Source organism: Gigantopelta aegis, chromosome 12, assembly GCF_016097555.1.
Source record: "Gigantopelta aegis isolate Gae_Host chromosome 12, Gae_host_genome, whole genome shotgun sequence".
Classification (NCBI taxonomy): domain Eukaryota; kingdom Metazoa; phylum Mollusca; class Gastropoda; order Neomphalida; family Peltospiridae; genus Gigantopelta; species Gigantopelta aegis.
Window position 1 is genome coordinate 32,187,599 of NC_054710.1, and position 14,246 is coordinate 32,201,844.

At 36.1% G+C, this 14,246-nt stretch overlaps 1 protein-coding gene across 1 annotated transcript; it reads left to right on the top strand.

Moving 5' to 3' along the window:
• Positions 1 to 2,289: 2,289 nt before the first annotated feature.
• LOC121386745 lies at positions 2,290 to 13,862 on the top strand. The gene is made up of 8 exons (XM_041517745.1): positions 2,290 to 2,463; positions 4,790 to 5,143; positions 6,380 to 6,679; positions 7,083 to 7,394; positions 8,562 to 8,858; positions 9,587 to 9,913; positions 12,754 to 12,885; positions 13,376 to 13,862. The coding sequence occupies exons 1-8, from the start codon at positions 2,400 to 2,402 to the stop codon at positions 13,501 to 13,503; spliced, it is 1,914 nt and encodes a 637-aa protein (XP_041373679.1). The 5' UTR covers positions 2,290 to 2,399; the 3' UTR covers positions 13,504 to 13,862.
• The last annotated feature ends 384 nt before the right edge of the window (positions 13,863 to 14,246 follow it).

A 14,246-nucleotide genomic window follows, 5' to 3' on the forward strand; every position in this document is an offset into this window, starting at 1 on the left:
ATGAAAACCACGTCTAACTTCATCGCTGGCCAAACTGAGAGTCGAAAACCATCTACCTGAAAATTGAGCAAAAACCCGGCATGCGCATAATACATTTCCTAGTGACATGATAACACTTTGAATTATTAGGTAGGGTTATCAGGTCAATAGGAAACATGGTCCATGGTAAAATGCATTTCGTGAGCCTGTCGATAGACCTAACCGAACAAGTATCATGTTCTGTCCACACCGTGTGTAAAAACAGTACAGGATGAGAGGAAATTTGGTCACCATTTTGAATACTAGTACATTAAAGTTCCGGATATAAAACGTGGTCGTAAACAAAACAGTTTTAGCAGATTCGTGTTCAGTGAGCAAAATGGCCATAGAAATGGCAATGCATAGTTATCTAATGTAGAACAAGTATTTATGTGCCCAAGCCTAACAATACACACACAAACACACGCACAAATACATACATACATACATACATACATACACACATACATACACACACATGCATAAACACACATACACACGTTCTCGTACGCACACATACATACATACACACATACACACATACACATGCATAAACACACATACACACAAATATCTGTACATAAATGAAAACACACATACGCGCATACTCAACACACAAACACAAACACATCTATACACACAGACACCTGTACACATGAGTACCCCCTATCATACACCCAGCACCTCCCTTAACGAACATTTGTTGGCCTCAATACAAAACCCTATTGATATTCAATGTGCAGTCATGTGCTTATTCCAATGTGTGCAGTGACATACATTTAACCGTCATTTATATTCATGCATTATGTTTAGTAATAGCGGCTGGCAGTGAAAATAGTTTTTACACAGAAAGACATTGTTCGTCTATTGAGGGTGTACCCCAATACCAATGAGAAATACATCATAGGAAAGAAAAGAAATACCTCGGCACAATTTGGTATGTCACGCATGGCTAATCGGTTTCGATACTTGAGAGAGAGAGAGAGAGAGAGAGAGAGAGAGAGAGAGAGAGAGAGAGAGAGAGAGAGAGAGAGAGAGAGAGAGAGAGAGAGAGAGAGAGAGAGAGAGAGAGAGAGAGAGAGAGATTTTAAGCTATGACTATTTGGTATGTTACGCATGGTTATTCGGTTTCGACGCTTGGGAGAGAGAGAGACAGAGAGACAGACAGAGATACAGAGACAGAGAAAAAACAGAGAGAGAAAGAAAGAAACAGAGAGAGAGAGAGAAATGTTTTATTTAACGACGCACTCAACACATTTTATTTACGGTTATATGGCGTCAGACATATGGTTAAGGACCACACAGATTTTGAGAGGAAACCCGCTGTCGCCACTACATGGGCTACTCTCCGATTAGCAGCAAGGGATCTTTTATTTGCGCTTCCCACAGGCAGGATAGCACAAACCATGGCCTTTGTTGAACCAGTTATGGATCACTGGTCGGTGCAAGTTGTTTACACCTACCCTTTGAGCCTTGCGGAGCACTCACTCAGGGTTTGGAGTCGGTATCTGGATTAAAAATCCCATGCCTCGACTGGGATCCGAACCCAGGCAGACAGACAAACAGAGACAGAGACCTTAACAGAAAGGGATACAGAGACAGGCAGGAACACAGAGACAGACAAAGACAGTGACAGGCAGACAGACAGAGACAGAGACCTTAACAGACAGGGATACAGAGACAGGCAGGAACACGGAGACAGACAAAGACAGTGACAGGGGGAACAGACAGACATACAAAAAGACAGCCATAATAGACGGACGATAATGCGTTGGCATCCCCAGTTCAAAACGAGATTAATATAATATATTTAACCCCACCACCCCAATCGCTATCATCTTCCGACGCCTATATACAGGGACTTAATCTACTGCCTTATACCCTGCGGTTGGAATTTGTTCAAGAAACCAAACGACCATCATAAATCTGGTTATTATACCTCACAAATGACGAACATTATAATACTGGTAAGTATTTGTTTTTAAATATAGACGAGTCCACTGTAAAGTTTAATATTAAAAACAATTAAATGTGTCATGGAAAAATTTGGAAATGTCGCGCTATTAAAACCTGTATTAATTCATAACAGTAAGTCTCTACGTCTGATGAAAAACATTGTATACACAATCTATTTTGGTGTGGCGCAGAGACCAGGAAGTTGAACCGAACAAGAGAAAAAACCCTTTATATTTCTTACCTGTGATATCGCCTCACATCACACATTGGGCTTCTATACAATATAAACATTTAAAGTACGACCAATCACAACATGTAGAAATCAGTGTAGTCTATGCTTAAAACCTAGCTTACTTGGAATGACGTTTGGATTTGTAAACTCTCAACTCGTTCAGTGCAGAAGAACAAGTTTAATTTAGTAGATCATGAAGTTCGTTTTTCTAATCCTGTTGATATCTGTGTTGTGGAGTTCTGTGAATACTTCTGAAGGTAAAGACTACATTTTGCAATATATAGAGAATACTCCACGAGTGTCTTGTGATATCATAAGATGTCTTGTGATATCATATATTATGATAAACGTATAAAATCCGAGGCTTTCCGAGGATTTTTTTTATACTTTTATCAACTCGTGCTGATAAATTATGATATTACACCACACGAGTGGGATATTCTTGATATCATCCATTATCATTCTTTTCATTTATGACAATTGGAAACAATGTCAGTAATGTGGGTTGAATGTCGTTATATTTGGCAGCGGTATACTCGTTAACTAGCAGAACGACAGTGGCTTGACGTCACTAATGATAGGTTTTACGCTGAAACATACACAGTGACGTAACAACATAAAGTCTTGTGATTAAAATTTGACCAATCACGATTATAAGAAGCGATATCTCCTAGGAGAATACCAAAAGGAGATATCGCAAATTACATTGTCAGCGATATCTCCTTCAAAAGCCTTTAATGGAATATAAATTTTATTTAGACTCGGTTATATTACAAACTAATGTATTCACTAGTGTCCGCATATCTCCCATATGTAAGGCAAACTGCATTGCTGTGCTTTATTTTAGTTAGACACTTTGGTAAAAACACATCTGCTTGGATCTGTATTAATATGCCAGACTAAAGCTGTTAATTAATGACGTTATTAACTTGTGACGTATGTAATGGTTATTATTTTTATAACATCTGAAACGTTTTAATTATAAATTGTAGCATGTTAATTTTTGTCGTTTACACAAGTATGACGACAGAACCGCTTTACACACTATGTGAATGGCGTAGCGAGTTAACACGAAGCAGTTCGTACATAAGTGTGTTTCTTGCAGGCCCGTTGGTGAAAACACCATGCGTTATTTATGATAACACATGCTTGTTTACAAACTTACGCGTGTTAACAATTTCAAGACATACGACTGTCTGCTCCTAGGTGATGACCAGGTTACCACTGCATACATCTAATGAACAATAGCACGATGGAAATCGATTACACCGTGACGTATAGTTAACCTGGCAGTCATGTGTCTGTGATGCGTAAGTCAGCTACAAGTACAAAGGGTTGTAAATATGTTTTAGTCGAAAAAGATGTTAAATTTTGATTAAAACCTTGTTTTTTTAGGATATGTAGGAAATAGAATAATACATTTTGTCCGTCAGATACCATTTATCTCACAATTCGTTGTTTAAAACGTATAAATGGTATCTAACGGCCACTCGTGTATTATTCACTATATAGCGGTCCTGTGGTTCATATGTGTATGATCGACAAAGATTAGCATGTTCAATTTGTATAATTGTATTAATACAAAATACTATGAAATAACAAACGAATTATTTCTTCTTTTTCGGATTTTGTTTTTTCATCAGTAGCTTAGTGGGGAGATTTTTACATTCTTTCATATATTAATACGAACAACATTTAGTGATTCAATATTAACAACTAATGTCAACAGTTATTTTATTAATTTTAAATAATGAAAACACCTGAAATTATTTACTTTGGTTCTTAAGGATTGCCAAAAGTAGTGCAAAACTGAGATCCATGCAGTTTGAACGTCGTTTTAAAAACTAAAAATCAAATGATATTATTTGGACCAATCCAAGCATTTATAACAAAAGAATATTTACAGACTGAAATGAACAAATAAAAAAAAAGAATAAATAAACGGAAACAATAGGCATACACCTATTGTCTTTTCACATTGTCCACCGTCAACTGTTGGTGTGTGACAGTAGCTGAAAACACCGATCTACGTCGGCAAACCGGAGAACAGATCTTAGGGTTATTGTCTAATATTACTATACAACACAGACACGCTATCCATACAAATACAGATACACACAATGTACTCTGACACACACGTACACTATCAGACACACGCACACATACATATACACTCTGACATACATATACTCACAGAGACGCAGAAATATGCACTGACAAACACCATAATCCTGTTTAATTGTTTAGACCCTAAGTTTTTTGCAAATGTTACGTTTAATTCCTATTCAATCCTTGTTTTCTTAACATTTGCATGAATACAAACCCAACCTCCGACAGGTTTTATACACAATTCATCATCTAAAATGCACGAAGTTGACTTATTTCCATTTTACAAAAACCTTAGGGTCTAAACAATTGAACAGGACTATAGTACATACACATATTAAACACTCACATACGTCTAAGAATACATATGCATACAGCTTACCAGAGTTTACCTGGCGAGGGGGAGGGTATATATGTTTGCTTTGTTTGTTAGATATTTTCTTTGAGTTTTGTTTCCGTATTATTTTTTTCTTGCAGTCGGAGCGATCAAGCTCATACCGTCTTCATCTCCGATAAAGCTCGGCTGGAGATATAATCTTCACTGTGCTGTCGCAAAGAAAATTCAAAATAGAAGCATCGTGTTTGAACGCAACAACGTGAGGATTTGTCAGATCCTTTGGTACAGATCAGGGAATGTATATTGTAACACGACTCATGACGTATTAAGTGGATATGAATGTCAGTGTAGTGGACCTAGGAACGATACCTTAATTTACAGAGTAATAATAAAATCATTCAGTACAGTCGACTTCACACAGTGGATCTGTTCTTCTGTTGACAGTGATGGAGCCTCTGGACCTGTGTATATCAGCAACTTTGTTTTCCTCTATTGTAAGTATAATGCATCACTAGTATATTATGTCAGTACTTTATTACACAAGTTCATAAAACACACGTAAATAGCGGAGACGATCTAGCTGTGAGAGATGCATATTAAACACAATGTGCTGCTAATGTAGAGATTATTTCTTGTCAATTCTCCATCTCGCGCTAACACATTAACATATAAATTACTGACAACATCGAAAATGAAAGTATGGAAGTGATTTGCGTTGAGCTTATTTCGGCCGTATGTACTGAACGCATTCATCTGTTTTCCCAAGATGGATTCTCCACCTCAATGCATTTTGGTAGAAGACAAGTTTTGAAAATATTAAAATATACTTACTGTTATTCAGGATTTTAAATATATTTACCCATTATGTTTGTATTTTACACAACATTAACATTCATTATAAAATGTAGAATTTCTATACTGATGTCAGTCAGTCATACATTCTTTCATATACAGCTTGCTCTGAATGTCACGTTAAACTCTCTGACCTGACCTGACCTGACACCCAATAGCCGGTTTATTCTTCGTGTTTGTATTTAGTTAACCATCCATTTAGTCGTCCAAGCACCATGACAGAAATATTTGATTCCTACTTCTAAAAATAAGATAGGGATTGATTTATTTATTGATTTTTTTACATTTAGCATAAATTTGTAATGGCATAATATGTATTTGACATATACGACAATGAATCATTCAATTTATTACATTATAAACGTGCTTGCAATGAAGATTATATTTAATAATTAATAACCGGCCTCGTTGGTGTCGTGGTTAACCCATCGGACGTAAGGCTGGTAGGTACTGGGTTCACATCCCAGTACTGGCTCCCACCCAAAGCGGGTTTTAACGACTTAATGAGTAGGTGTAAGACCACTACACCCTCTTCTCTCTTGATAACCACTAACAAATAACTCACTGTCCAGGACAGACAGCCCAGATAGCTGAAGTGTGTACCCAGGACAGGATGCTTGAACCTTAATTGGATATAATCACGAAAATAAGTTGAAATTAATTCAGTTTCTAGTGTTCTTTTTATTTAACATCGGAAATATATTATTCCTAACATAAAATAAGAAATTCAAAATAATTAATACTTGTTTTCTCCAGAGGGAAACATGTCTAATTTTGTTTTGTATAATGGCAAATGGAAAAACTAATTTTATAAATTTGGATTTGAAAACCAATACGTGGTTCTCACTAACCCAGACTACATGTACGTCACTTTCTAGTTTCAGGTGTTACTCTTACTGGAAATAAGAAAATGTTTGATGCTGACGGTTTGAACTCAATTAATTTGACCTGTACCACAAGCAACATGACAGGACGAGCAGAGTTCACGTGGATAAACAAAACGTCTGGAGCACGAATCGAAAACAATCTGAATGTATCTAAACATTACGACGCATACACTCAGGAGCTTAAATTTATTCCACACTGGTATCAAGATGGAAACAAAATTCTATGCAAAGCTTTTAATGCAGATACGAACATGACAACAACGTCAAATGTTAAAGTCATGAATTTAACATGTAAGTAAAAAAAAAAAGCTCAGAACTGTTTACCTGAATAACAACACAACAGTTCCACGCAATTAGATTTTGTTTGTATATTTATATATAAAAAAATCTTTACATTGTCAGTATTTTGATGCCTCGTCCAAAAGTTCTGATTTTATTAACAATTGGTTAGTTCTGTTTGTCTTTGGACTTTTTTGTGTTTGGTTCTTATTTGTTTTGTTTTTGTTTTGTTTTTGTTTTTGTTTTTGGGGTGGGGTTTTGGGGGCTTTTTGTTCGGGTTTTTTTGTTTTGTTTCTTTGGAGGTACACTTATTTATAGTAGCCCTAATCAGCTCCGTATTATATTTTATATTTGAACAAACATTTTTTATGATTTGTATGAATGGATATTATTTAGCTATTTTCTGTTTTATCAGATCCACCATTGGCACATCCAGTGATAAAGCAAGACAATAATTCAAATGCGCCACATGATTCAGAAATCGTAACTCGCGAAGGCGCCATGCTACACCTATCATGTGAAGTCACTGGGGGAAAGCCCAGTGTGTCAAACATTAGTATAGTGTGCGATGGTATTAAAGAGCGTGCACCTCAGGCACATGATGGAGCTGTAGGTCGTATATCTCTTAAAGTGTGGAGAAACATCCACAATCACACCTGTCAGTGTTCAGCCATCCACATCACTGGTCGATATAATCTAACTACGACTGTGACCATCCTGGTTAACCGTAAGTATTGATGGTCGGTTAGTAAAAAACGATTATCAATTACATGTCATCACGTTGTAAGTCACATATTGTTGGATTATAGGTATTGTATATAGGTCACGGTTGTTACTAAAACAAAAGGTACCAACATTTTAAACATTTATTATTAAACATGTTAGTTGTCCATGTTGAGGAATGTCATGTACCGTACGTTTGAACAAAGATATTTTCATTATGACAGCAAAAACGGACACGACAATGAAATACACTGAGATAATAGTTATTAATATCACAGAAATGAAATACCCTATTACGTATGAAATGCTAAACGTTCAGAAAAAATAGCTCAACAATGAATAAATTATAATTTGTTACAAATAAAAATATCAACTAACATGATATGACACCCTTCACCATTACTGGCTATATCGCACTCACACCTGCTCCGAAAACAGCCATACCACAACACTCGTCCGTGCACCACTCATGTATAATATATATTTAATGGTCATTATCTTTTCATGATCTCTTATAATAATCATTTTCGGGACTTCATTTGCAAAACCCTTGTCTTATATTTCACGCACGCGCGCGCATAATATCTATAATTAACAGTGTTCTCCAAGTTCATAATCATATTGATACCACACCATCTTGTGATTTGTCTCAATGTTTTTCATTTTATGCAAAACTTACTCCATGGTGACTATGATCCAGCTATGCTCGCAAAATATTGGGTGATTTTAATGTAGTGCAGGCATTTATGACAATGTATGTGATTATATCCGATATGTGATATATTTAAATATGTTAACATAGTTTAATCCATTAAAATATACAGTTTTATACTTTTTTATCCAAATATTGATCAGTATATGATTTTAAGTTTCAAACAAAATGCATATGGCATGAGGAAAATCCGTTAAATTTCATAAATTGTGTTATTATAATTATATGTTATTTTTAAAGATTTGACCAATTACATGAATGTATGAACTAGTGTTCAACGACATACCAGCATAATTTTACTGGATGTCAAACAAATTAAGTAAGTGTCTTAGTGAATTAACTAAATACGTATCAGTTTTAGCATTTTGTGATTAAATACACAAACATCCAAAGTATGCAAATGCACACGTTTATTGTTATTTTAGAGTGGGTCCCAGTATATGATCTTTATTGACATAGATGCTCCTGATGTGACAGTACGATATGACTTTAACTCGAGTGAGAAGAGTCTGAAGGTGATATGCGAAACAGAAGGGCGTCCAGAGACGTACGGTTTCACTCCATTCATCCACTTCTGGAATAAGTACAGAATCAGAGAGTTACCAGGACAACTCGTGGAATTTAACAAAAACGTCTTGACGATTTATAACGTGACATATGCTGATTCAGGCAGGTACCAGTGTGGTGCTAGTAATGGCATTGATGGGTTGAACAAGGTCAAAGTTCAAACTGGTTTTACGTCAGTAGAATTTGGTGGTATGTGAATATTTAGCTATTTTCATAAATAGGCTTATTGCATATGATTAAGATTCGCAAAGATTGTGAGAGAACAAACCCACTGCCGCCACTTCATGCATATTGGTAATTGACTAGTTGTGTTGTAGTTTTGTAAAACAGTTATTTTCAATTCACAAGTAAGTGTGTGACCAAGTAATATCTGGCTAGGTCAAAGTTTGAGATGCATTTAACTTTAGATAGAGCAGTTAATAGCACAAGTCCTGCTGGGTTCTGCCATTTGTGATAAATGTGAGAGTGTTTGTTGTGCTAAAAAGTTGGTTCATATGGCCATTAAATTCCTGTGGTTTAATTTGAATTAGAGTCAATGTACCAACTACCGTTGTGCTTGAAACGTGTGCGGGGTCCTACTAAAAATAGCATGACATTTTCTGTGCAGAACTAGGGTACTCATATGTACTCGTTATGTCTGAAATGATCAGCTTAACCCCTATGTTTTGTAATTTGCTTTATATATATGGTGTATATGTCAGTTGATAGGCTGCATGTAGGACTTTTAGCCACATATGCTACTATTATCGTCTATGGGATTTGATTTGGTGGTATACATCCATAAATGTCATTGCATTTTAGTGTGTCTTTGCATGCGTATTGGTGATTGTCTCGGTGAATATTTACAGGGAATTTATGACATTTAGGTACGTGATTGTCTTTCAATTCCTCTTGCCTCACATTTTATATATTTACAGAAAAACCTATTTTCGATGCTGAATCAAAACAGAATCAGACTGTGTCCGCTGTCCTTGGTAACACTGTTGTTTTGGAGAGAAAGATATTCAGCAATTCCAACATTACTTTGCACATGTGGATAAACGGACGTGATCAGCACTTAACAGGTCGAGTGTCTACGACAGAAGTGACGTTACATATCTATGGTATTACTGTGAAAGATGACGGGTACTCAATCACATTGAAGATTTTAAAATTAAATGAAGCTGACCTGGGACTTTATAAGTTGGATGTCTGTAACATATATGGGTGCGGCCATTTGTACACAACTTTAAAAGTAGTTTCACGTAGGTAATTGTATAAAATATGCGACGTTTATGTCATGTTGTTGGTGGTGGTGTTTTTAAATTAATATTACAAAAGTAAAGGACAGTAAAAACACAATGTATTTCTAACAGATTCGCTACAAGTTCCCAAACATTGGATTCATTCTACATCCAATATGTCCATGTCTCTTTCTTTTCGAGACGACGTGTTACTAAACAGTCATTGGTTTAAAGGGATATTCCTGAGTGTGCTGCAATTTTAAGATGTTATCGACTAACAGAGACTTTTTAACGATTGTAATAAAATATCAAATATATTTTTCAGCATAAAATATTAGTGGCCATATATTAAACTTGTTTCTAATCGTTCTAATATTTGAACTAGGTTAAATTTCATATTATTTCCTGAAATATTGGGGAGGTTTTCGTTTGTACGAAATTATTTGAAGACAGTATCCAGTTTGGGCTTCTTACAAATATTAAGACGACCAGAAACACATTGAATATGCAGACACTGATATTCTAAACAAGAAAATATATGTAATATGTAAGTTTGATCGTAAAAATATTTTATTAGTTTGAAACATCTTACAATACAGCAAATTCAGGAATATCCCTTTAAACAATGTTTGTTGCCGTTCAAAAAAATTAGCAGTCTCAGGATTGGCCAACAGGCGTTGGCCTATATTCGGGCCTATAATATCCATTGATTATTGCACGTGTATGTGTGCGCAGGCATCTGTGTGTCTGGAGTAGAGTATCATTATAGTATATTCTGAAAACTAAATAATTACCGTCCTTACCATATCTTAAGACACCTACTCTCTTTAGTTTAATATCTGCTGGGGTGTCCTTGCACAAACGTGTTTCCTCTCATCTTCATTGAAACCGTCGAGACTAGTTATTTGACAGTGTAGACTATTTTCGGCTGCATCACTGACCAAAGTGATGGTTGATGCTGTTTCATATTTTGAACTTTTGCATACCTGTTCATGTCTTTGGTGAAAGCTTGCATATTTACCTATTCATCGCTTTTGGTGACACCCGTGGATGGGCGAGACGTAGCCCAGTGGTAAAGCGCTCGCTTGATGCGCGGTCAGTCTAGGATCGATCCCGTCGGTGGACCCATTGGGCTATTTTTCGCTCCAGCCAGTGTACCACGACTGGTATACCAAAGGCCGTGGTATGTGCTATGCTGTCCGTGGGATGGTGCATATAAAAGATCCCTTGCTACTAATGGAAAAAGGCAGCGGGTTTTCTCTCTAAGACTATATGTCAAATATTAGCAAATGTGTGACAGCCGATAGCCAATTATTGATAAACAAAACAAACTTTAACTATTTTTTGACAGCTGTAGTGGCAGTACTATGATTGGTGCCACAGGAACCAACATTTTATCACTGTTTTGACATCTGACATCAAAGCTATGTTTATTCCAGTGAGGTCAATTCTGTCCTTTGATGTAGTAAAGTAGTCTAGGAGTGGCTGTCCTCTTACAGACAAGCCACAAGATAGAGCATTTTGCCAGATCCCACTTCAACTCAGCACTTTCTTATTGCGGTTTCGATCGCGGTTTACGGTTTCGCCGTTATCTTTGCTTACAATTAAAATTTAAATTTTGGCAAGTCTGTCGTGTTTTCCGACCTGGGTTGAATAGTGGCTGAGTTGCTATTGGACTTCAATCTAGTAAGTACTCATAGGCATTCGGGCTACCATTTTTGTAAGAGGGGACAGACTGGCTTTTGCCCGAATTAAACGAAAATGCCCAAATCTGGATAACAACAGTTATTCATAATTAGCATTACTACCAAACAGCTATATAAAGTTTGAAACGAATCACTAAGCATTTTACATGGATTACAACTAATTTTGAGGGTAAAATGATGGAAATACATGGTAAAAAGGTCTCAGGTTAGCACATTTTTTTTCCGAATATCTGTATAATTTTTGCCCGAATTTGAGGTTTTGCTCCAGCACTAGTGGGGGCATCCCCCTGCCCCTGCCCTTGCCCCTGTCCCCTGTCTCGTACGTTTATGTAAGTACTGGGTTCGTATCTCGCCTGAGCAACTGGAGCATATGGTTCTGTACACCCCAGGCTTGGGTAATACCAAGATAGCTTTAAAACTGACACCAAACTTGGAGTACATCCCAGTCAAGCAGTTCCATACCGAAAAGGAAAATTATGCGGCTTCACCGTCCATCTCATTATCATCATCTATATGCCTGTAATGTCCAAATAAATAAACAATACAATTGACATAAACACAAAAATCGAAACGGTATTTGTACAAGCTTACAGTTAATTGTATTCGAAAGAAAGGGTATGTACATGTATCTTATAATTTAGCTAAAGAATGAGTGAATAAATGAATGAACGAACAAAAGAACGAAAGAACGAACGAACGAACGAATGAATGAATGAAAGAATGAATGAATGAGTGTTTAATGACACCCCAGCACAAAACTATAAATAGGCTATTGGGTGTCAGAAAAGGTAAGTGCTGTTGGGAAAAGTATAATATAATACAAATAACAAGGTAAGTATACTTTAAAACTGTATATAGAAATGAAAGTCTTTGAAAATTTGAAAATGAATTCTGGGTATACCTACCATTGTGTGATATTAAAAAGTTTGATTCCCTTTGTGTTTTCTTCTTCATACCATTGTGTGATATTAAAAGCTTGATTCCCTTTGTGTTTTCTTCTACACACCATTGTGTGATATTAAACGCTTGATTCCCTTTGTGTTTTCTTCTACACACCATTGTGTGATATTAAACGCTTGATTCCCTTTGTGTTTTCTTCTACATACCATTGTGTGATATTAAAAGCTTGATTCCTCTTTGTGTTTTCGTCTACAGAATCGGGTTCCACGTCTGACTCAGTACTGGTAGCAGTTGTTTCAGGTGTCACAGTAGTTCTCATTCTGGTGATCATCGTTGTCGCTGTCATCGTCACAGTCAGAAAGAGGAGGAATTCAACAAGAAACTCGCGTAGGATAAATCAGTTTTTATCGCTCACAATTTAATTAAAATCGAAAGATTTTGCTGTAAATACAAATAGGTCATTGTAATTTTTAAAGTCGTGCTTCAACATATTGGTTTAAACAATAGTTATTGCCGTTCACAAATAATAGCTGTGGATTGGCCAACAGGCGTTAGCCTATTTAAGGCATCTCCCAACATTTTACGATATGAACATTTTATAAGCAATAAAAATAAAATATAATGATTATAACTTGTTTCAAATTTACATAAAACAAAAGAGAGGAAATAGAAGGAAGAAACGGTAAAGAAGATAAACAGGTTGCTATTATTTTACCGTTATACATTATTTAGAAATAGATGTCATAGGTGAAATACAAAAAGAAAGAAAGACATCATGTAATAATTTCTGCTATTATTAGTGTGCTCCCTGGCTTATTTGTGTCTATCAGTTCATATTTTCGTGAAAACCGTGTAAATTATTGTTGTATTATTTCAGGTCAACACACGACTGTGGAATATGTGAACACTGTGAACGATGTGAACAATGTGAACAATGTGTATGATGTGAACACTGTGAACATTCAGACAGACGATCCCCATGTTTATCAAACTCTGAACAACTGATGACTTTTTAGAATTAATTAATTAATTAATGTTTATATTCAATTAAGGTTCAAGCACACATTTTAGATACCTCGGCCGTCTGTCGAAAAAAGAAGTTTGTTACTTTCTTTTGTTTAACGACAACACTAGAACACATTGAATATTTGTCATCTGATATATCGCAGCTTCCTATTTATATATATACATGTGGAAACAGTACTGGTAGTATAAGTTCAGAGTTCAAGTTAGAGATCATAATATCATGTGAAACGTGTGTGTTTGTGTGTGTGTGTGTGTGTGAGTGTATGTATGTGTGTTTGTCTGTGTGTGTGTGTGTGTGTGTGTGTGTGTGTGTATATATATATATATATATATATATATATATATATATATGTGTGTGTGTGTGTATGTGAGAGTGTGTATATGTGTGTGTCTGTGTGTGTTGTGTGCGGTGTGTGGTTTTGTGTGTGTGTGGTTGTGTATTGGTGTGTGTGGTTGCACGCGCGCGTGTGTGTGTGTGTATCTGTGTGTGTGGTTGTGTATGGGTGTGTGTGTGTATGTATGTATGTGTGAGTGTATGTGTGTGTGTCTGTGTATGTGTGTATCTTTATATATATATATATATATATATATATATATATATATATATGTGTGTGTGTGTGTGTGTGTGTGTGTGTGTGTGAGTGTGTTTGTGTATATGTGTGTGTTGTGTGCGGTGTGTGGTTTTGTGTGTGTGGTTGTGTACTGATGTGTGTGGTTGCGCG

Bases quoted from the DNA above. Each gene is read 5' to 3' on its own strand.
- LOC121386745 (XM_041517745.1), top strand. From the start codon at position 2,400: ATGAAGTTCGTTTTTCTAATCCTGTTGATATCTGTGTTGTGGAGTTCT. The intron at 5,144-6,379 runs GTAAGTATAATG...GTCACTTTCTAG, and splicing joins CAACTTTGTTTTCCTCTATT to TTTCAGGTGTTACTCTTACT. The intron at 6,680-7,082 runs GTAAGTAAAAAA...CTGTTTTATCAG, and splicing joins TAAAGTCATGAATTTAACAT to ATCCACCATTGGCACATCCA.